Source organism: Dryobates pubescens, chromosome Z (assembly GCF_014839835.1).
Source record: "Dryobates pubescens isolate bDryPub1 chromosome Z, bDryPub1.pri, whole genome shotgun sequence".
NCBI lineage: Eukaryota > Metazoa > Chordata > Aves > Piciformes > Picidae > Dryobates > Dryobates pubescens.
Genome location: NC_071657.1, coordinates 39,549,088 through 39,573,512, shown reverse-complemented (window position 1 = coordinate 39,573,512; position 24,425 = coordinate 39,549,088). Strand labels below are relative to the sequence as shown.

Sequence of the window (24,425 nt, the reverse complement as noted above, 5' to 3'; positions counted from 1 at the left end):
ATTCTTGATGCAGGCCAGGATGCCATTTGCCTTCTTGGTCACCTGGGCACGTTGCTGACTCATGTTTAACTTTTAACATATTAACTTTTAAGTGCAGTTTAAAGGCTTACTATGGTCAGTTTTCATGCTTTATCCCCACCCACAGATTTTCTTTTCATATTGTAACAGATATAGGCTTAGATATGATAAATTTTGGCCCTTCTTCAGTTTTCTTCCTCTGCAGGCTATAGTTGCATACTTTGTCAATCACATGGAGTTGTGAGGAGCAGGCTGTGAATTCCACTGGCACCACTATCTTTGGGGTAAGAAGAGTTTCAGTGCAGGAGAAATGCTCTTCCCTAATTATGTAACCTGGTTTATTGGGTCAAACGTTGTTCTGACTTGCCACATGCTGTCTGACATCAGATGTATCAAAAGGAGCAAGCAACAGTACAAAACTGGCTCCACATCATCAGGAAGAGATGCAGTTAAGGCAAACAAGATCTAGCCTGGTTGGTCATACACCTAATTAAAGTAGAACAGTCCAATTAGGGCCATGATACTATTCTTCTGTGTTGATAAGGGGTCTAAAGTATGCTACAGGTTTTGGAAGCTGGAGCTGTTCCTCCGTTACAGGTTATTCCATCTGCCATATAAAAACAAACACAGAATTAGAGGTGCAGTCATAAATGTCCTTTACCATCATTACAGGGGTTTCTTTAGCACTTCTAAGCTATCTACTGAGCAATGTAGTTCATGTAGTAGAGTATACAGGTGCTAGCTATAGTACTTGTAGATAGAGCTGACTGATGTGCAATATAATCACACTACAAAGAACTTTCTCTGGGCACTTGTGGTGAATGCAGACTCATTGGTTTCTCAGGCACTAGCTCCTGGGCAATTGAGCAGGTGGCCTTTTTCACAACCTGTGATGATGTCTTCAGCCTTGCAGTGGAGCAAGACTGAGGAAACTTATTCTGGGTATCTGATGCTGCCATGTCAGCAGTGCTTGCTGTAGATCTGGGAAAGAATTGCAAAATTATGTCTTTGATTTAGAAGTAAAAACAAAAATTTTTTTTCTGACCTTTCTTTGCTGCCATCTTCTCTTCCTCTTTCTTCTTCTCTTCCTCCAGAGCTTTGATTTTTGCATCATACTCATCAGCACGGATCTTCCACTCATTTCTGTTGTTCAGCAGCCCATCAAGCATAGGCTGAATTTCCTCATGGAAACGGGAAAATTCCTGACCAAAATAGACTCATCAGTACAATGTAGTTGTCCAGAGGCAGCACTTGTCCATCACACCCCAGGGCAAAACCTGACTCCTTGCCTCCCAGGCTGGCTAATGCAGGCAAAAAAATTAATGGCACAAAAAGAGAAAATGCTGCAGTGCCCCAAAAAGGAGCAGCTGTTGCCTCCTCTATCTGTTCCTCTCCCTGTTAGTGGGCTTGCTGCACTGGAACTCACTCACCTGGGATTTGAACCCCTGTTGAGAAGGATAAGGTGTGCAAGGGAGCATGTATTTTACCTTATAGACGAACGTGCACACGAAGTCAATGAAACCCACTTGAAGTTTTGGAAGCTCAGCAGCTTTCCTCCGGTCCATCATAGGCTGCGGGAGGACACAAGTTCATGATTTATGAGAACACTTCATTGAAAAGCACACCTCTGTTTTGTCCCCAAAACTGCCTTGTGTCAATTTGGCAGTTCTGCCATGCCATTCATCAAGGCTCTCCATCACAGCCCTCTTTCTCCACTGCAGAAGAGTGAAGAATGTTCATTTCTTTTGGCATTTTAGCAGAAATTGTAGACATCTCTTTCAGTGTCTATGGATCAGGAGGAAGACAGAATATTATTTCCCTTGTGCCTCTTAACCAGATACCTGAAAGAGTGTTCATGTTATAAAGGGCTGAAGAGGTTTTCAATTCTCTAAAACCTAACTGAACATGAAATTCCATTTTTTAAAGGCTTTGTTGCTTACTGTATCATTTGTGGTACCTCTGTCAGTGGAGATGTTGGGTTCTACTTAAAAAAAACATCCCAAACCACAGAAGTGGAGGTCACATCAAGGAATTACTTTTGTCTCTTTCAATACCAAAATGAATATTTGTTATTATAGTAGAAAAAATATTAAGAAACACTTGTTTTATCCTTCTCATTCACTAGAAATAATTCCTGGACTCTACAAAACTTGCATTTGTAGCTCCTGTCTTTATTGTAAACTCTGCTTTCTTCTACAATGTAGGTATTTCACTTTCCCTTTTTTTCTGTAAAGGACCAGCCCTATGTCTCCAGTCATGCCTTACTGGTTCACTGGGACCCATGTAACTACATGGAGAGCTGGAAAAGCAACTCCATCATAGGAGATCTGAGTACCCACTTTTCTGATAGGTTTTGGCAGGCACATTGATTTCAGGAAAACTCAAGAGAACACTGAAAGCAGCATTGCTTGTACTAAGACTGCTGAAACTTGATGTCCAAACTAAACTGTCTAGCTCTTGCATGCTACTTACAATAGGCTGTTGCTGAAGGACGCTTATTTCTAGGTCTCCTTGCTCCCAGAACTCAGCTGCTACCAGCAGAGCTACCTACATTACCAAGGGGGGTGGAAAGAAAAGTTAGCACTGAATTTGACTTTGTAACTTGTGCTTCAGTCTCCACCAAGAAGCAAATCTCAATTCTAGCCCCTGTCTTTTCTGCTGGGAAGGGCAGCAGTAGCTATGGGGTTGCATCCTTGCAGGGATAGCTCAACAACCTATTACACTGGAACTCATTAGTTCACTTCCCATCTATTAAGAAACATCTCCAAGGATTTGCCTGTTGGTCACAGTTGTGGCTTCCCAGTATGATTTTCTCAGTTGACTTTCCATGCTGAACTGGAAGGTGATTTTTATCCTCCTTTAAATCCTCCTTTTATCATCCTTTAAATCTTAATGTTTCTTACTTAGCAATTGTTCAAGTATAGTTCAGGAAGGAACTCATAAAGGAAACCAAAGGAGTGAGCAAAAAGCAGAGAGTGCTGTAAAAAACACAACCTAAACGCTATATGCAAAAATATCTCACAGTAACCCAAGAATCTAAATACTTGTGGGTTCGGGGTTTTGGTTTGGGGGTTTTGGGTGGTTTTTTTGGTAAATGCAAGTCTCCTACAGATTCCCCAAGTACAGCCCTGAAGATTGGTTTATCAATCAAACCCATAATTATTCTAAAGTATTTTTTGGTAATTTTGGTAGGAGACTTTAAGTTAGCTTCTAGGCAGCTTATGAAATTGTATTACTTCAAAGTATAAGCTAGAGAAAGCCAACAGTGGATCAAGCACCTGACCTTACTCTGGACTTCCCAAGGCTTTGTGATTGCTGACAAATCACAGGCAGTCATCATCATGGCCCTAAAAACAGGAAAGAAATCAGTTTCATCTCTAGAGCCTGTGACCAACACTTGCAGGCTCAAGATGCTCCTAACCGAGTACTGTGTCCAGTTCCCTGCTGGAGGGATAGGTAAAGAATGATAGATTGCTGAAACTACTATGACTTTTAACTGTGACATTCATCAAAGATTCCTCTCTTAATTAACATGGATTCATGCTAGGAAACTGCTTGCTTCTGGCACAAGGATTTTTGTTTCTTTAGTCATTGCTGAGTCTTGACTTTGGAATAGCACTTGTGGTTCTCTCATGGAGGTGCTGCAGTGCAGACTGAAGCAAGCTTGTGGATGCACTTCATCACCAGTGCAAAGCATCCCGAAAAGAGTCTCTCTGGTCATGACAACAGCACTGTGCAACTCAAATCAGTTACCACTGAGAAAAATAACTAACAGATTGGATTCCTACAGATCTGCCATTGCAGCATGCCCTTGCCTGTGGCCTACAGGATGATCTGGTAGGAGGATATGACCAGAAGGGATCCTGCATCTCTTAAAAAGATAGGACCAGAAGGATATTCTAAAACCAGTCACTTATCTGGATGAAGAACCACTTTAAGTTTGTTGTTTGGTTGGTTTTTTATTCTGGGTTCCCCCCCGCTGCCTGTCCAGAAGGTCAGATCTGAATGGGTGGTAATATATCACATGCTGATTTTGCACCAAGTGCAGCACAAGACATGTTCTGGAGCTCTCACCAGGTGACAGCATCACTAACCTTTCCAGAGCCTTTTACTCACATGACAACCTCTTTCTTTGTTGTCTCCAGAGACAGGTATTCAGTCCAGGCAGTCATGCTATCATATGTCTTGGACTCATCAACGATCTTTTGAAACATTGTTCTCTTTCTTTGATGGGAAAAAAAAAAAAAAAAAAAAAAAAGAGAGAAAGAAAAAGAGAAAGAGAGAGAGGAAGAGAAAGAGAAAGAGAAAGAGAAAGAGAAAGAGAAAGAGAAAGAGAAAGAGAAAGAGAAAGAGAAAGAGAAAGAGAAAGAGAAAGAGAAAGAGAAAGAGAAAGAAAGAAAGAGGAAGAGGAAGAGGAAGAGGAAGAGAGAAAAAGAAAAGGAAAAAGAAAAAGAGAAGCTCTCAAATGAAGAAACAAATGTATTGAAAACAGGTGGCTGATCCTCATATTGATAACCCTTTCAGAAGGGTTTCCAGTAGTTACTGCCCTAGCATTCAGGTCCTCAAGGATTCCCCCAACACAGTCAAGCACCGTTACCTGCTTCTTTTAAGTAGGAAGACTACTGTAAATACCTTAAAAATAAGCACAGTGGTGAAACATGAGCAAGAACTTGAAAGTATGAGCTACTGCAAGGGAGAGTTGCTTCCACCTTTGGTGGCAGCACGAGAAAGCATTTTCCCTGAATGTTAAGCAAACTGTGGAAACCCAGAGATGGCTGGAGTATTTACAAAGCTACCTGACTTTTTATACTTAGTCTGACCTTGTTAACCTTATTTATATACCTTGAACAGACTCTGACCTTAAGCAGACTCTGGGTAAGGGTTTATACACAACACACCCATGGCTTATGTGAACTGAAATCTGGAATAGAACAGCTGTTTCAGTGCTAGCAGAAAAGATGTTTAGGCCAAATGCACAAAGTGCATGTTCTGTCCCTACCATTTTGCCTGGGTCTAATCTCAACCAAGCCTTTATTTGCAGACCATGGACTAAGAAGGGCAAAGACCAGTTGGGTTATACCTGGTAAGGAAGTGGTGGTATTTGTTCTCATGTAGCAACCCTACCTTCAGAGTAAGAGGATTAGTTATTGCACCCTCCCTCATAGTTGTCTTTTGTGGACTGTTTTTTTTGAATTATCATTCTGTAAAAACCACAGAAGTAGTTTCTGGTCTTGGCACTATATTTTGAAAACACATTTTCAAAGCTCTTTGCTAATTAGGAAGTTGTATGTTGTTGAATTACAGCCTTATGTCCCAGCAAGACAGTGCATGCTCCCCCAAGATGTTTAGTGGGTTTGAGTGTGAAGCAGACTACAAACTGGATCTTCACTGAATTTGCACTATGGACCGCTTGTTATCTGGATTGTGATGCTGTAGCAGAGAAGGTAATGTAGACCTGACCAAGTCATTTTCCATTTGTAAGTATTATTAGTGACATAGTGTTAGGTTAAAAAAAAAAAAAAGACAACTCTTCTGCCTTGTTTGAAATAGAGGGTTAAAATGTCACATATATGATCTGAGAAGTAAAATTCAACAATTCATTTGCATTATTTGAGTCTCCTTACCAGCCTTGATGTTAGTACGCCTAGGGGCAGTGCGTGTTAAGAGGGTTGCTGCATGTGGAGAGCCTCAGAGCACAGCATCCCTTTTGGCATCTGCTTTTTGCCCTTCACACGTGGTATACATAAACTGACTTACTTGAAGTAGAGTGCCAAGTCTGTTGCTATAATGGCAATTTCCATCAGGTGAATCATGTGCTCATGCTGTCTGCGGTTGAGGTTCTGACATATATTCAGTGACTGAAAATCAAAGGAAAAGAAGCTGCAAAATCCAGGCATTGTGGTGTTGTAACCTCCTAGATGTCTCTCTTTTTCAAATGTGCTCACTTTTCTTTCTTTTTCCTCCCCCCCCCCCGCAATAGCTACAGCTTGTTCCCTTAAGATGCAAGCATTGCGAGCCCTGTTCACCGTATATTGGTGCTTTGTCAGTGTCCTGAAGCTTGTTATACAATGTGTGCCCAAACCCTGGCCCCTGGCCCCAGTGCAAATTTGCCTGAAATGAAAAGTTAACTGGGGGAGTGTGTCAGCCTTGACCTTGTCAGAGGGTCTACAGAAGGAGAATCCTATATTTAAGATATTTTTATGGAGATAACAATAATGGCATCTGAAAAAAAAAAAATGAATTTAGGAAGCTTATGGATTTGGGTCCTGGGTGAGCATAGAACACGTGGGGAGCGAGGCAGCTGCAGTTCCTAGGGTATCCAAATCAGAGAAAGGTCTTGCATTCAGCTGACAATTCTGCTGCTGCTGAAAAACTTCCCTGTCCATACTTTACAGTTCACTACCAACCTCTTCAGAGAGCAAAAATTTTCCAAATTCCAGGTGATGTCTCTCTAAAATTGAGGACCCATGAAGTTTAGCCAAAGGATTTTGAGATCTGGTTGCATAATGGAAAAAAAATACAGAAGTTAGTGTAGCCCTCAAAAACAAAAATTGTTGTCCCATTTTATATTCAATTTTGCCACACACATTAAGCTTGACTCATTTTAAAAGGCTTAAGAATAATATTTTAATAGCTAGTGACTTCAATCTAGTAAGACTTCCATGACACTGCTTATAACTATTTGTACAATGCATAAAACATTATTCCAACTACAGATGTCACCCAAGATGTTGCTTATGACTGGAGTGTAATCATTCAGCATAGTAAGCTGTTTAAATTAATGGATAACTACATGTCGATACCTGGTACCAGGAACAGAAAACAAACAAACCCAAACCAAAAAACCAACACCAAAGCAAAACCCAACCCCCAAAACCCCCACAACCCAGCAGTCCTTAGACACTTTTCTAGCTGAAAAGCAAGACTCTCTTGTATCCAAAACTCTAGCCAGCCTCACTTACATTCTTCTGAAGCCCCAGAAAAGAAGTAACAGAATATAGCCAGCAACCATTGAAGAAGAGCAATCTGACACTACCTTAAGTGACCACCAAAGTCTTGACTGGTCAATTAAGCCATTCATCTGTTTTTCTGTAACTAATAACTACCTACTGAGAACAGAGCCTTCATGCTCAGAAGTGCTTTGTTTTCCTATTCCCAGGATGCTCCTGGTGGCATGCTCACACTAATAAATGCCTGTGCTGCACTTGTTCTACCCTGTAATGATTACTTATAGTGTTGCTTTAATGAAAAGAGGTTTGCTAGGAAGTGAAGAAAGCCCCAGAGAGCATCACAGATGTACCAGGTGATGCAGCAAGCTGAAAAGAAGCAGTTATTTCCAAAAGGAGGTTGTCACCCTTTTGCATAAACTTGACCTGTAATGGCATTCGCTGTGATCATAGTCTGATCTCACTCCATGTGAGAGCAAGAGTAAATGTTTTGAAGTAGTAGGAAAGTGCTTACTTCATTTGGTAAAGGTTGTTGGTTCCCCTGTGGTCAATGTCGTGACACAGAGCAGCAGTTACCATTGCAAGGGCTTCCAGGTCTGTGTAGTAACGCTTCAGTTTGCCTGTCTGGAAGGTAAAAATGTGCATGTTGTCTGTTAGTACCTGTTGGAGAAAAAGGTGCTGAGCTGTGACTGCTCTGTGCTGAGAATCTCTTCATTGAAACAGCCTGGGAGAATCGAAACCATTTGTGAAGCTAAACGCAGTACATGGTACACTTAAGTTAAAATAGGGAAACAGCTGCAAATGAAATGTTTCAGACTCCGGTAGGCAAGTTCATTGTGCTTATGTACTCAATGCCCACCTATGATGTTGCTGCTGCCACTCGGGTCCTCTGATGCACTTGTCCAGTCACTGGATGCAAAGTACTTTGTGAAGCTGTTCTGCATCTTTCTGGGCAATGGGATCCCCAAGATGAATTACCTGAAGGATTGATCCAGTTGGGTGGGCCATACTGTCTGCACTGGGTCCTAGTGCTGGTACAGTCTTGGTGTGGAGTAGCAGTTTGACACCTATTTTTCTTGTTGGGGTACCTGTTTCCCTGAGGGCCTGTGAAAAATGACGCTTGCCACACTCACTCTAGCAATAGACTCACACCCGTGCCTGTCTCGTCTACAAATAGAAAGTGTGAGATTGTCACCACGGCAGCCAGATGACTTCAGTCTGCATTTTACTCTCAGAAACTATTGAAGAAACGGAAGTCTTGTAGTCTCTCTCCTCTACCCGGCAGAGGATTTAAACTGAAGGATTTGAACACCATGTACTTTGTTGATCTTAACAGTCTTTTCCACCAGAAATGGTTCCAGGATTCTGTCTGTACTGACAGGAATTTAAAGCACTCTGTTCACTGGGCAGTACTGGCTGCAGCTTTAAGTGTGATGCAAGGGCTGTCACTTAAGGCAAAAGGAAACCTCATTTATCAGGACCTATGACAGGAATAGGAATAACAAATTCTTATCCTACACCAGGATGCAAAGGGAGCCCTGCGTATCTCCTGGGTGGAGTACAAGACCTCCTGTAAATAAAGCTGAGGCGGTGTTACCTTACCATCAGGAGCGTGAACATGGTCTGCGCTACATTGAAGCCATGACGCCAGTTGTGGTAAGTTATCTTCCGGTAGCCTTTGCTGACGGAGTACACAAATCTTACCAGAACCTGTGAATTGGGGAAGAGGATATTAGGTCATGTGATGAAGCTGCTGCCTGTTGACCTAGCAGAAAAGACCACACATAGAAGTCATGGATGAGATTCCAGCCACCAGAGGTGGCCACAGGAAGCAATAAGGAGCTGTGATATCATCATATCTCCCTGATGGTGTTATTATATCAAAGCCTAGTGGGGAGCTAAAGGGAACACAAAAATATAACAAGTGTAGCTCTCTGCTTTCTATTACTTCTCTCATTCCTCTCTACCCTTATCCCCCCCTCCCTTTTTTTTTTTTTCTTTCTTTTTTTCCCCCCTTCCCTTTCCCTGAAGAAAAACAAAATCAGAGATGCCTGTGGGGGGAAACAAGAAACAGCAATGCTTAGAATGAAAGGAATTTAATCCTGCTATTTGCAAATTTATTAAATTACTGTGTTGTCACTCATAAGATTTGTCCCTTCTACATCTTGTGATTTACTAATACAGATTTGTGATTTACTAATACTGATGTGGCTCCATCGTGTGGAGAGGCATGGTGTTTATTTCATGTAAACAATTACAGTATAGGGCATTGAACAACAAACTGGTTTTTGCCTCTGCATTCTAATTCTCCACTGCCTTTTCTAGCCATATAGATCTTCTCATTCAATATACAGTTAATTATGGAAGAGTATTCATTTTTTAAAAAATTGTCTGCTCAGAGTGGCAGCAAAGATGACTGCTTTTTAATCCTGTATCGGGGGTTAATCGTTCCAGAGTAGATATTTTGAATACTTTTTGACGCTAATAGGCTGTAAGCAAGAAGCACAGAAGTAAGCCCTACACTTCCCTCCTGCTTCCCCGCCTGCCTTTCCAGAGTGAAAACCATTCCTGCAGTTACCCCCAGATTCCACTAGATGGAAATAAGCCATCTAGTTTCAGCACATGCTTGTTAGTACCTCTTGAACAATGTGCTGAGGAAACCCTTCGGGAACAGAAAAGCTGAAATGCGATGTTGTAAGTCCTGCAGAAGCTTGCACTGTGGCAAAAGCGATGAACTTGCACATCAGGGCTTATGGGATCCCTGTTCCCACAGAATCGCCCCACTTCTGTGCCAGCAATCAGGAAATTGGTACCAAGTGCAGCAAATGAAGGAATATTAGCATTTGCAAGAGGCAAAAAAGCAGAGGGGCCTGCCAGTTTAAGTTTCAGCATAGCTGGCTGACAGCATACTATAGCATATATAGGTACATACTATAGCAAACAAAATATGTACACAAGTGTGCATAGTTCCAGGTTGTTTGGGGAAGACGTCTGACTACAATGTGGCTGTGAGCGGCATTAGATACAGCAAATGCAAGCAATTTCTTGTGCAGGGTAGTGCCCACCTATTAGACCCAAGAGCAAACCCACAGCTGTAACAGACAGTGCAGAGCAGAAGAGGCCAGCTTCACACTCCAAAACCACGTGTAGTGACCAGGGACTTTGAGAGGGGGTTTCCCTGCCCACAGCAAGGTGAGGGCGGCTTGGAACACCCCCCCCTTCTCTCTGTGAGTGCCAATGAACCCAGATGTCTGGCTGCTCTGTGAGCTGCACAGTGCATGCATGAATCCAGACCTCCACCACATGGCAAGTCAGCTGGCTGTCCAAGATGAGAGTCTCTAGGTGTTTCCAGGTCCTACCTCCTGTGGGATCTGGAACTTTTTCACCACTCCAAGTTCATAGTACATCTGAATGCCACACTTCACCAGCTCTAGTTCAGTGCAGTCGAAATCGGAGAACCTGAACTCATAGATTTCGAATTTGGTGGGCCCTGGAAGTTCTTCTTTCTGTAAAAGAAATGGTTTGTTGCTGTGCTACTTATGCCATCTCTAGAAGTACCCAGAATAGGATTTGCTTAATAAAAATCAGTCTGATACTGCTGGGAACTTATCTTTTTAGAATATAACACATAAACAGTCTGAAATGAGCTTTTCATAATAACTCCTGTATGTGGGAGAAGAGAGAGAGCATTTTTGGCCAAGTGAAAGAGACACTTCTTGTTTTCTGTTAAGCATTTTTCTTGTTGATTTGATACCATTTGGAGACTTGAAACTTGATAGGTCACACAGGGTAATATTTATGGCACTCCATATTTACTCCAGAGAACAAAACACATGACAAATCAAGGTGGCTGATGGGTTTCCAGATGGACTTCAAAACACTTGTGATAAAATGGCAAAGGGCAGGTGCTCCCCAGGAGATGGAGAAGGCATCTGAGGCCACACAATAGTAATAACCTCAAAATCACACATCAAAGGAGGACAAGGAATGCCTTGCCTTCACCCTTCACCAAGTGCCCTGTTGATGTGGACCAGCATGCCACCACTGGGAGCTCTTCCCTACATCCATACAGGGCTGTCCATTCCAGAAGTACCTTGCTTTGCTCTTACCAGGATGCTTGCCAGCTCCTCTTCCTCACACTCACTTGGCTCCTTCCCCAGCTTTTCTCGTGTTGGCTGTGAAGAGCATGGATGTGTTAAACTGGTGACCAAACACCACTGGACTGTGCACTGTGCAGTTCTGAGGCAATCAAGGGCAGCTCTCATATGCAAATAGTATTTTATTTTCCTGGACCTTACATCTACTTATAGTTTTTCAACCCATTATTTCTGGTAAAAATGTTCTCCATCTCCTTGATTTTGCTTGGGGAATAAATCATCTACTGTTCCACCCTTACAGGCCTGCTCTAAGTAGTATCTGCCTGAACCCACCTCCACGGCTGGCTTTGCTGGGGAAATTAGAAAGGACACAGTGCAGCAGCATACCAAGGTGAAGGGCAGACCACACAGTCAAAGAAAAGACTTGCTCCACTGCTGTGCAGTAACTGGGGCCCTGGGTACTTCCTTCACATTGTGGTGGCCAGAAGCATTTCTGTGGGATGTGAGACCTGTGCCTGTGCCATAAGTCATGGGCCAGGCCACTACACTTGGGGGTGTGCTGCATGTTTTGAGGCATTACCAGAATTTCCTGGATTTCATCCTTGTCACATTTCACATGGTAGAGCACCATATCCTGAGCAATGTCCTTCCTGTTCTCCAGCTTGTTCATCTTATCATACGTGTCTGTGTTGAGTACCGACCAACCCAGGAACTGTGTCAAGGACTTGGTGAGAGGAAAAGAAGGAAAAGCTGAAATAACCAAAACATTCTTAAAGACAGAGAAATATAACATTGCCTGCTATATTTGTAGGAAAACACAAGACCCACTTTGCACACGCAGAGAGAATCACACAGAACATGAGGGGCTGGAAGGGACCTCGAAAAATCATCTAGTACAACCTCCCTGCCAAAGCAGGATCACCTACAGCAGGTCAGATAGGAACATGTCCAGGCAGATTTTGAATATCTCCAGAGAAGGAGACTCAACAGCCTCTCTGGGCAGCCTGTTTCAGTGTTTTGAACAACCATGTGTTTGCTCCTAACCACAGCTTGCTCCTCAGCACAAAAGCTCCCCAGCTATTCAATCTGCCTAGGCCTCCACAGCATCCATACAATGGAGATTTGAGGACTCTCTGTCTAATTCAGTGTATGGAAAGCTATTTCTGTGTTGTTGCAAAGGTCTTCATGCCTGTGGAGAAGTTTGTGTCAGAATGGTGACAGGAGGTCAGGAATATATTAAGGGAGAGAAAGGTGGCCCCATCACCTTTCACATACTTTTGCTTACACCCCATGTTTGCTCTCAACTTGTCCACAGTCCAGTGGGAAGTTCAAAATTATATATATATATATATTTTTCCCCCCCACCACAGTCTTTTTGTCTAATAAGAGAAGTGTATGGCCAGAAATATTCTGACTGGTAGCAGATGCCAAAAGCTGAATGCCTTTATTGAACTGAAACTATCATAGGACCGTTTCTAAGCAGCAAGCTTTTTAATCACAACTGCTATTGGAAGAGTCAGTGACTGGCCACCATTTGTGTCTTAGCTACACAGACAATCTCTATGTAATTTCTTGAAGGAATTGCCCAGCCAGTGTGAGCCCCAGCTGTGATGGATATGAAGACAAGCCAGAATGGTTGTGTTAGTACAATGTAGATGCTCATGGCTAGGTGTCCAATCCAAGAATGCTGAAATAAAATTGTGCAAACAAAGCTGGGTTTCCAAGACTGAAAACCTCCAGTATTTCATAACACCTCTATGAACAAAACAAAACAAAACAAAACAAAGCAGCTAACTTTTCTGCAAAACACTGGGAGATGCTTTATGGGTGTACAGTGAGCAGTTGTGACCTCTTTCAACCAGATGAACTACTTTCAGCTGCAGCAAGGAACTATACCTCCATGAGGGTCTCATCCTGTTCATCAAATGGTTTCCCATCTTTTCTGTTATAAAAGGTGACGACACCAACAATTTCTTCCTTTTTGTTGACTATTGGCATGGAGAGAACATTTTTGATAGTCCATCCTGATTCATCTAGCGGACCTTCCTTGAAGCAATAGCAAGCAGAAAGATACTATGTACTTAATGTGTTTTCTAAATGCACCATCACTCCCCTTTTTACATCAAAAGTACAGAAAGCAATATCTATATGCCTAATATCGACTCCAAATCACATCTCTGAAAACAAAGTAGGATCCTTTACAGAAACAGAAGTTTACACTGTACCTGAAAGTTAAACATCTCATCTGCAGCAGCATTCATAATGTTGCAAATCTAGGGGATCACACAAAAGAAAAAGTTTTCTGATACAGGCAATGATAGGTTTAAATAAAACAAACAAACAAACAAACAATTGATGAGAAAGCAGCATCACTGTCACTTCATCTCAAAAAGCCTTGATGAAGCCTAAGTACTTACAAATCCACTTTCAGCCACATATGCTGGCAGTCCAGTAACTAGAGCCCAGTGATCTGGGGTAGGATTTCTGAATGAAAGAAAAAACACATAGGAGAAATTAAGAAGAATAATAAGGAAGGTGAAATGTTTCTCCAGCTGATTGCACAATCCACATTTAGGTGTTTCACTATCAGTTACCAAATGGTTCTGCTACTTTCAAGAGACCCACGTGTGAAAGGAAACATTTTTCAAATAAGTAAGTCCTTCTCTTTCAAGGATTCACTACAAAGTAACTCATAAAATGTTATACCTGGGAATGGGGGCCATGTTTCAGGCCTTCAACACAGAGGAAGACAAAAGAAAGTTCCTGGCTAAGAGTTCCTGCCAGACTGAACTTTTGAACACTGCTGTACCTATGCTATGAGGGCCTTTCTTGCAGCACTTACACCAATCAATGCAAAGTGATATGATTAGCATTGAGTAAAATTCTTTTCAAGTCAGGTTTGTCCAAGATGCCTATGATTTCTCTGAAAATTCCAGTGGCAAGAAGACAGGGCAGAGGAGGAAAGGCAAGAGGTAGCCTTGAAATAAGTCAGTGAGTGGAAGATAAGGAATAAGCTGGAAGATGGGCAGAGGAGCAGGAGTAACTGTGAGAGGTTGGGAAGGTAGCAGAGGGATGAGGGGAAGGGCTGCTACAGTGGGTTCCTCAACACAGTGGCAAACCTGGCTGGGCTCACCCACTGACACAAGTAAGGCACCAAGGAGTAATGATGCCTCAGCCTGTCATGGAGAGTGGCAAAACTGGAGGCTGTTAAGGCAGCTCACTTCTGCATCTAAAAAGAATCATTGGTTGCAGTGACTGACTTGCAAGCAAGGATTGCAGTGACCTGGAATAAATCTTTGTCCCACAGATAGGTGAGTTAAAGCATCAAATTACATTTTGCCTCTCTTAATACATAGAATACATAGAATACATAGAATAAACCAGGTTGGAAGAGACCTTCAAGATCATCGCATCCAACCCATCGACCAATCCAACACCACCTAAACAACTAACCCACGGCACCAAGCACCCCATCAAGTCTCCTCCTGAAAACCTCCAGTGATGGCGACTCCACCACCTCCCCAGGCAGCCCATTCCAATGGGCAATCACTCTTTCTGTATAGAACTTTTTCCTAACATCTAGCCTGAACCTCCCCTGGTGCAGCCTGAGACTGTGTCCTCTTGTTCTGGTACTGGCTGCCTGGGAGAAGAGACCAACATCCACCTGTCTACAACCTCCCTTCAGGTAGTTGTAGAGAGCAATAAGGTCACCCCTGAGTCTCCTTTTCTCCAGGCTAAGCAACCCCAGCTCCCTCAGCCTCTCCTCGTAGGGCTTGTGTTCCAAACCCCTCACCAACTTTGTTGCCCTTCTCTGGACTCGTTCCAGCAAGTCAACATCCTTCCTAAACTGAGGGGCCCAGAACTGGACACAGTACTCGAGGTGCGGCCTAACCAGTGCAGTGTACAGGGGCAGAATGACCTCCCTGCTCCTGCTGGCCACACTGTTCCTGATGCAGGCCAGGATGCCATTGGCCCTCTTAGCTGCCTGGGCACACTGCAGGCTCATGTTCAGTCTACCATCGACCAGCACCCCCAAGTCCCTCTCTGCCTGCCTGCTCTCCAGCCACTCTGACCCCAGCCTGTAGCTCTGCATGGGGTTGTTGTGGCCAATGTGCAGAACCCGGCACTTGGATGTGTTAAATCTCATGCCGTTGGACTCTGCCCATCTGTCCAGCCTATTGAGGACCTTCTGCAGAGCCTCTCTACTCTCAGCAGATCAACTCCTGCCCCCAGCTTGGTGTCGTCAGCAAATTTACTGATGATGGACTCGATGCCCTCGTCCAGATCATCAATAAAGATGTTAAAGAGCATGGGGCCCAGTACTGATCCCTGGGGCACACCACTGGTGACTGGCTGCCAGCTGGATGTGGCACCATTCACCACCACTCTCTGGGCTCGGCCCTCCAGCCAGTTCCTAACCCATCGCAGTGTGCTCCCATCCAAGCCATGGGCTGACAGCTTGGCCAGGAGTTTGCTATGGGGAACGGTGTCAAAGGCCTTGCTGAGGTCCAGGTAGACTACATCCACAGGCCTCCCCACATCCACCAGGCAGGTCACCTGATCATAGAAGGAGATCAGGTTGGTCAGGCAGGACCTGCCCTTCCTAAACCCATGCTGGCTGGGCCTGATCCCTTGGCCATCCTCTAAGTGCTGTGTGATTGCACTCAGGATGACCTGTTCCATAATCTTTCCTGGCACTGAGGTCAGGCTGACAGGCCTGCAATTCCCTGGCTCATCCAACGGGCCCTTCTTGTGGATGGGTACCACGTTGGCCAGCTTCCAGTCATCTGGGATCTCTCCAGTGAGCCAGGACTGATGAAAAACGATGGAGAGTGGCTTGGCCAGCTCATCTGCCAGCTCTCTCAGCTCCCTAGGATGGATCCCATCTGGGCCCATGGACTTGTGGGGGTCCAAGCTGCTGAGGAGAGGTCCTATCACTTGCTCATGGAACACAGGGAAACTGTGCAGCTCCCTGGCTCCTTCTGCCAGCTCTGCAGGCCAGCTCTCTGGTAGACATTCTTTCCTGCTAGTAAAAATTGAGGCAAAGAAGATGTTAAGTACCTCTGCCTTTTCCTCATCCCTTGATACAGCATTTCCCTCCATGTCAACCAAGGAGTGGAGGTTGTCCTTGCCCTTTCTCTTGCTATTAATATATTTATAGCAGGACTTTTTGTTGTCCTTCACAGCAGAGGCCAGTTTAAGCTCCAAATGTGCTTTTGCCTCCCTAATTTTCTTCCTACATGCCCTAGCAACCTCTTTAAACATTCCATGGGTTGCCTCACCTTTCTTCCAAAGGTGATACACCTTCTTTTTTTCCCTTAGTTCTATTAAAAGTTCATTACCCATCCAGGCTGGCCGTCTGCCCCGGCGGCTCATCTTCCAGCGTATGGGCACAGCCTGCTCCTGCACCTTCATCAGTTCTTTCTTGAAGTAGGTCCAGCCCTCCTGGACCCCTTTTTTTTTAAGGGCTTTCTCCCAAAGAACCCTCTGAATTATTTCCTTGAGCAACCTGAATTCTGCCCTCCGGAAGTCCAGAGTGGAGGTCTTCTTGCTGCCCCTCTTAGTTTGACTGAATACTGAAAATTCAATTATCTCTTGGTCGCTGGCCCCTAAACAGCCTCCGACCACCACATCACCCACCAGTACTGGTCCTTTGCATAGCTCCTCATAAATGTCTTTTAATCATGGTGAGACTTGGGTTTAGCTGCACTCTGTGTCAGTACCTAGAATATAGAAACTGAGCACTCACGGGATGACTTTGATGTCCTCTTTTCCATGTAATATATAATCAATGACCTTGTAGAAGACTATTTCCTACAAATGAAAAGGAGAGTGGTGTTACATTAGAGGCAATTCAGCCAAACAGGAGAGAGTTTAATAAATCTGATTCTCACATACTCTGCCATCTGGGGTGCGAGGTCCTGAGTAGGGGGGAACTTCTCCCAGCAAGACTGGCCACTGGTCAAAAAATTCCTAGTTTTAAAATGAAAGAGGTATTGTTAGAGTAGAAAAGTGTGTTCTGTTTTGAGCCTCAGAGTCACCACTGCTCCTCTATGCTGGTCTTCTCACTGACTAAACAACACATGAAATAAGAAGACTACTTAAATCTTAGTTATATGAAAATCATGGACTGTCAGGTGTGTTGCATAGCTGTCTGTGATAAAGCTGATGAAAATACCTTTAGTAGACTAGTGAGCTTTTAATACATCTCTTCACAAGACAGCATGCTACAAACACCAGCAATGTGGTGGAGATCAAAGATCATGGTAGCCTTAGTCTGTCCATGGAATAAAGGAGGATTCCAGTAACCAGGATGCTGTGTAATTCCCACATAAAGCTGAACAAAGGTGCAAACATATTGCCAATTTGTCACTACAGTAATAGCCTAGATTCTGTCATCTTATTTTCCTGAAGTCAAATTTTATCTAAAAACCTGGGTAATGTGCACATGGGTGAGTCCTTAAACATAATGGATGCCTTGTTGCTGGGGGTTTCCACAGGTATCTTATTACACTTCTGATATAGACAGACTTTGTGAGTCTGTGCTTATGTTGTGCTCTTTGACCAGGATTGCCACAGTTAGACATGTTAGTCCTTCTTTTGTCTTCCCACACATTGTTGTTGGATAACAGCAATGTGGAATGATGCGTGACACACATGTGAACACTCACCTTTTGCTTTGTCATGTCCAGAAGACCTACAGAGTACCGGTCACAGTTCAGGTATGCTCTCACTGTATAAAAAGCTTTGTGGAACTGCCTCTCAATATCTGTCAGTTCCTCAAAAACCTTATTAGCTGACCACAACAGCACCTGCAGGATAAAATATGCATGTAAACATAGCCTCCTCATGACAGCTGGGCTTTCTAAACATGTTTGGAGTTACAGGGAAACAACTGGGGTTTCAAACTACAGTTCCTGAGAAGTGCTGTGGCAGCCTAAACTGCAGATACATTACAAATATGTATACTGCCTTACTTATTCACACTGGGAATTACTAGGAAGGATGCGCTCTGGAGGAAGAGTCAGGTCACCATGCAGTGCTACCAGCCTTAGGAATATAGCACAAAAATGTAGTAGTGCCAGATGAAGGGACGATCCCATTTACATTCTGTAACTGTAAGTAGAATCTTGCACCCAAAACTTTAAACACTGGAAGTGTTGCAAATTCTGAGGTTGGAGATGGAAATATCTGAATTAAGACTTTCCTCAAAGCTTTGCACAGCTTCTTGGTGCATGCATCAGCCTGTGATCCTTTCCCTATGCCTACAGAAGTACCCTTAAGAAAGCTATTGAGGTAAGGTTCTTTCATTTGTTAAAATCGAGATTATGCAGTGAGTTAGAGGAAGAAGTTAGAGAAGACACGAGCAGCAGTGCTAGAGAAACGTGGAGAGCTGTTACCTGAAGCTGTGTTTTGAACAAAAAGTAGTTATGAACAAGAAGTACTGTTACATGGCCACGATATGGAGAAGTGTTTTTCATCTCTTGACTGGGCACTACATCATCTCTGTTTCTAATTCATAAAATGAGTCAACTCTGCCACTCCTGTATAATCTGAGGTGTTCAGTGTCACTGACCTCTGAGAATCCCTCAGACAGGAACAACTAGATGAAAATGAGTGATGGTTTATTTTTGACATTTCATACTGTGCAATAAGTAATGCTGAAAGCCACAAACACAGTGAGGAGTGAGAGAAACACCTGAAGAATCATCAATAGTAGAATGATGTAGAGAAGTTGGGCAAAATGTGTTACATGTTCTTCCAATAAGACTCTTACACAGTTTCTGAGCACAACCAGACTGAACTGTCTTTGCACAAGCAATTTCACTTACAGCATCCTCATCTTTGCAGTTGGGAATGCCCACTCTCTCCTTCCGTACTTTTAACCCTAACACAATGAACCCCATGAAATATTGATATAATTAGCAGTGTGTTTTGCATCTCATTCGTGCTTTCCTCCTTTCTGTGGGACCAGATTACAGCAGTGATACACAGCCATGGAACTCCTGAGTTCAGCCCCAAACCAGAGCACTCTGTCAGAAACATTAGGCATTCTACCTCTTGGGTCTCCACTTTGTCTTCCAGCTCCTTCCTTACCTCCTTGAGTCCTACTTCTAAGCCTTCAATATGAATAAACCTTTGCCAGTTCTGGTTAAGTTGGACAACTCAGCATTGCTAGATGACTGTATCACCTGACCATTGTTAATATTTTTGTTTACTGAAAAAATTAAATGAAGCATGTGACATAATGAATTAGTGAGTCTAAGTGGCTTCCCAAAGCTTCTAAAATGAACTTTCATTCTGTATACATTTTGCTGCGACATACTTTTACCTCCCCACCCCACCAGAGACAAAAGCATGGCTGTGATGAAACAGATACAATTACATGTCCTCCTCAATGCCAACCAGTTGTCTGCTGCAGATGGTGATTGCATGGATTCATGTAAATCTCAATAAACTTGAGAGTCCTTTCATAAACCAAGTCATGAACAACAATGGTGGTTGAACTGTTTCAACTCAGGATACCCTAAAACTCTCATCTATGTCCATTTCTACTGAGAGAGGCCAATACACCAGGCATAAGAGAATATTTTAGTTGGGACTAAGAAATTAGCAGATAAGAGAAAATACTACATTCTTCATTGTTTCAGGAAAACCTTGGTGCTTCTGGATTAAGACATAAAATGCCACAAAAGTATTTGGTAGCCTCAATTCAACAAAGTATCTGGAGCTCAGTCCTGAGAGACTAATGAAGGAATACAGGGAAGGAGCAGTATACAAAGGCAAATGAGGGCACCTGTAGGAGAAGGCCATTTTTGGATAGCTTTGGAAGGTTGTGTTTTATCTCTGACTTGGAAAAGAATGTGAACATCTTGTGACTGAAGGAGAGAAACTGGGCAGAATTTGGTTGGATGTGTTAAAATATTGTTTTGTTATTTTACCCTATTGTATGCCTTAATTACATGGATGCCAGTAGGAGATAGCCAATTAAGATGTGACACACGTGACTTCTGGTAGGCTATATAACTTTGCTGTATAACGTCATAAACATCTTCACCTGCTTACATCTTGTCCTGGAAGCTGTGCTCAGAGTGATTGAACACCTAAACTAGAACAGACACCTTTCTGTTTCTGCTCTTCTGTCACAAATCTCTGAAGCAGACTAGCTTTGAAACAGACACCTTTGAAATCTGGAGAATGCACTGATCTGATTTTGAGATACAGCCAGATCTGCATTTTCACTCTTACCTGGCCTCTTCGAGTCTCACAATTGTGAAGGTAACTCAAGTGATAAATTTTCAGGTTCAAGGAAGCAAAATTCAGGTACTTCAGAAAAAGCTGGAAATGCAAACAATGAGGTTGAGTCAAATGCAGTAGTAGCCTTGTGCATACTGGATTTTGTAACGCCGTATCATGGTAACTCCCCTGGATAAATGTTTTGCTTTTACACTGGTATGAGAAGAGGCTTACTTCCCTGTAACTTTCTGGAAAGATTTCTGAGATAAGCATCCTCATAATAAGTCTCCCCTGATAGAGAGTTAATCCCCTGTAGGGATATTTGCAGCAGGGGAGTTTCACTGAAGCAAACACCCCTGGTGTAGAAAAGTCTTGTATTACATGACAAAAACAATAACTGCTTAATAGAAACTAAGCTACTGACCACTTACTGTTTCATCAGAGCTGGTGAAGTATGGACCATTCTGCTTATTAATAGCCACAATGACAGCAACTAAATCTTTGCCATTCAAGATGGGTGTTGCAAGGATGTTCCTCGTAGTGTAGTCAGTGAGCTCATCAACAAATGGGCTGAACTGGGCACACTGTTCAATAGAGAATTTACAAATTAAGCATTTTCTGCAGTATTTGCAGTCTTAAAACCAAGTTAAAACATAGCCCTTCAATATAAGCCACCTAAAGAAACTTTTGTTTAACTGGGGAAGAGAAATTAATTGGAAGAAAACTGGATGATGTACAGAGAGATGATAAAGCCAATATCAAGAGAACTGTCTGTGGCTTCTGACTGCAGCATAAATACTTTTCCACTTTTTGCAAATATCTTGCAGAGCCCATGTTTTAACATGTGAAGATCATGGACAGCCTCCAATGGCCATTTTCAGATGACTGCCATCCACTGTAGTACTTCCTCCATCCTTTCCTCCAACTTCTTGTTAACCCTATGACATGAGTACAGCCAGTTGCCCCACAGTACTGTGTAGCCACATCTAAACCAGTACCATCTGGTACAGTCAGTGGGAATTTTACTCACTTTCATATTTCCTCTACTTTTGCCTGGGCCATGAAGCTACTGTTGGCTTGCAGCTTCCATGAAGCCATCTACCCCTCATTTCTCTAGAAAATATTTCCCCATGTTCCCTCCCATGTTGCTGTGCCTTTGTGGATAAGACGGCAGATGGTAGCGAAGGTATCCCAATAGAGAATGGAACTGATATCAGTGGGATGTCATTCCTGATGCCCTCCCCCTAACCTAAGAGCAACCCATTTGTGGACTGGGCTGCCCAGGGGAGTTGCCTATGAGGGAACCACCATTCAAAACACTGTGGGAGAGTGGTAGGTCATGCTTCAAGGGCAGCACAAAGGGAATTCACCCATTTGTTCCTTGTGTGAGCACCACTGTCCTCCCCATACCAACATAAAATGAAGCAGAGAAAGGGCAGTGCAGGGGAGACAGTCCTTCACCTCACCTTCACAGGGCCTTATTGACACCATCAGGCAACAAGGCTGGTGAGAGGCCTTGAGCACAAGCCCTATGAGGAGAGGCTGAGGGAGCTGGGATTGTTTAGCCTGGAGAAGAGGAGGCTCAGGGGTGACCTCATTGCCCTCTACAACTACCTGAAAGGTGGTTGTAGACAGGAAGGGGTTGGTCTCTTCTCCCAGGCAACCAGCACCAGAACAAGGGGACACAGTCTCAAACTGTGCCAGGGGAGGTTTAGACTCGAGGTGAGGAAAAAGTTCTTCACTGAGCGAGTCATTCGCCATTGGAATGGGCTGCCCAGGGAGGTGGTGGAGTCACCGTCCCTGGAGGTGTTCAAGGGGAGATTGGACGTGGCACTTGGTGCCATGGTCTAGTCATGAGGTCTGTTGGGACAGGTTGGACTTGATGATCCTTGGGGTCTCTTCCAACCTTGGTTATACTGTGATACTGTGATACTGTGATCATCATGTGCCAGTACAGAGTACAGGGATAGTCTTGCTGACCCAAGATCTTCCTGCTCAGATGGGAAAGTTGTCAGCTACAAAACCTTCTATGTAAGTTACAAAAATCCCTGAAGTTCTGGTAATATGACAGCTTCACCATAAAGAATAATCATTCTCTAATGCATCTTCTTTCCATACCTCCCCCTCTGCTGGCCTTCCCTGCTGCTTGGGATAGACCAAGCATGTAGTCTCTGGACCTCTCTCCAAGAAATTGCCTTGTGGCAATGCCTGAAAGCACCCGGGTAGGAGTGTGGCCCTTGGCTCACAGCACTGAAATCTTTCCATATTCTTGAGGAAATGTGTGAATTCAGAGAGCTTTAAGAAGTTTGAGTCACATTCTAATGCTTCCTCACACCTCCCTTGCTCCCCTGAATAATACAAAATGAAATCAATGTCTCAGTATGTTCTATGGAGGACAAGAAAATTTTTTGCTGGGATCTGCCCATATTAAGCCACAAACAGATGAATAAACAGATGGTCTCTTTGTAACTTTCAAACAATAGACAGAGTAATCCCAAATGCTATATTTGGGTCGCAGGGATTTCAGCGTGAGCTCTAGAACAAGCGGATTTTTATCGCTGTCATTCAGGTTTACATGATTCAGAGCTGGAATATGGGGAGGTAAATCATGTCAGGAAGGCATAAATATAAAACATTAACATTCCTTGCCTCCTTACTGGTATTGCAGTGTGCAGTGTTTGCTGAGGTTTTGGGGTTTTTGGTTTTGGGGGTTTTGTTGTTGTTGTTCTGGGTATTTTACTTGTTTGCTTGTTTTGTTTTGGGTTTTTTTTCCTTCTGATGAAACTCACCTTTACACAGGTTTCAGATAACCCACTTGCTATGACGTCCACTCCCTCTAGTAGACAAAAATGCCTCTAAATGCTCTTGGCCCAAACTTCACCAGAAAATAAACATTTTCAAATGTCATTTGTGGTGGGAAATAATCTCTGCACTCACTATAAACTATTTATCTCTCTTTGAATTTACTCATGCGATATAAAACTAAATGGAAAATGCTGTATGTGTGCAGTGCGGATCTGGCTGAACCTAACTCTTTCTTCATGGCTGAACTAGATGTGATTTTTTTTTTTTATTAAACTAGACAGGTAAGGTGTGACAGTTCATGTGTTTGCAGATATTAGCACCTAGTGTAACTGCTGCGTGTTTAAGTGCATCAATTCACCTGATCCCGCAAATGAAACTGGAAGAACCATACCAGACTTACTACTTGCGCTTTGGTTCCTATTACACGGCTTTTATGCCGCAAGTGGTTTGACCAAGCCCCACCACCTCTTGAACCCTTTGCCTACTTTCTGAGCATTTTCTTTACCAAGTGAATGAATAAATGGCATAAATGACAAACCTACCTCACTGACATCCTTGATGTTCATGGTTTTCTTGGTTTGTGCAACGTAGCCCACAATGCCTATGTCCAGTGGATAGACAATCTCACAGTCAGGGGAGACCAGGCATTCATCTAGAGTGCTTCCCTCCTGGATGTTGAAGAGCCTTGTTGCCAGTTCAGGAGTGCCATTTCTCTGCCTGTACATGAAAAGACTACAGCGATCAGCGTAAATAAGGGACCTGATTCTCCTCAAGGTTTTGAAAACCACTTTTTCCATGTTGATGCTTTCTTGCATGTCTTGGATCAACTCAAAAAGGATTTCGCTCTCATTGCTGTCACAGGACTCTGTTCTTAGTTTCTTCTCAAAGTACTGCTTGGCAAAAGCAGGATTTCCATCAAGAAACTTCTCCACGTCCTCTTCACTGATGCTCATTATTAATGTCCTGGGTCTTGTGGTAGGTAGTAGTCCAAAGATGTGGGCTATGCAAAGAGCACTCTGATTTCTGCTGTAGTTGTAAATATTTCGTAATAGAGGGTGTTGCTTCTACAATGTGCAAGGTTAAGGTAATATTGCAAAGAGATCTTGTCATCAAGAAGAGGTATTCCTTTATGGTGCCGAGGATGAGTCTGTGGGAGGACAGATCTTCTCAACCAAACAGATTAGATGACCTCCACAAGAGCTTTGGGTCACCTTAATCTAAATGCAAACAAAACCTGAGTACTCGCAATATCTGAAAACACTCATCTTTAGAAAAGCAGAACAGTTACTGAAACAATGATACTGAAGCAGCAGCAACAGGG

At 43.3% G+C, this 24,425-nt stretch overlaps 1 protein-coding gene across 1 annotated transcript; it reads right to left on the bottom strand.

Annotated features, from left to right (window-relative positions):
• Nucleotides 1-532: 532 nt before the first annotated feature.
• Nucleotides 533-24,425, bottom strand: PDE6B (phosphodiesterase 6B). Its single transcript, XM_009908770.2, has 22 exons — nucleotides 23,647-24,425; nucleotides 20,731-20,883; nucleotides 20,312-20,401; nucleotides 17,734-17,874; nucleotides 16,961-17,035; nucleotides 16,812-16,876; nucleotides 13,480-13,546; nucleotides 13,288-13,335; nucleotides 12,959-13,108; nucleotides 11,643-11,786; nucleotides 11,075-11,140; nucleotides 10,325-10,471; nucleotides 8,568-8,675; nucleotides 7,480-7,589; nucleotides 6,426-6,513; nucleotides 5,776-5,876; nucleotides 4,135-4,242; nucleotides 3,302-3,365; nucleotides 2,491-2,565; nucleotides 1,506-1,589; nucleotides 1,064-1,220; nucleotides 533-625 (listed from the first exon to the last, which is right to left on the bottom strand). The coding sequence occupies exons 1-22, from the start codon at nucleotides 24,055-24,057 to the stop codon at nucleotides 567-569; spliced, it is 2,511 nt and encodes an 836-aa protein (XP_009907072.1). The 5' UTR covers nucleotides 24,058-24,425; the 3' UTR covers nucleotides 533-566.

Coding starts and splice junctions, on each gene's coding strand:
- PDE6B (XM_009908770.2), bottom strand. CDS start 24,057: ATGAGCATCAGTGAAGAGGACGTGGAGAAGTTTCTTGATGGAAATCCT. Junction 16,877..16,960: donor CTCGCACCCCAGATGGCAGA/GTATGTGAGAAT, acceptor TTTCATTTGTAG/GAAATAGTCTTCTACAAGGT. Junction 11,141..11,642: donor ATGAAATCCAGGAAATTCTG/GTAATGCCTCAA, acceptor TGCTCTTCACAG/CCAACACGAGAAAAGCTGGG.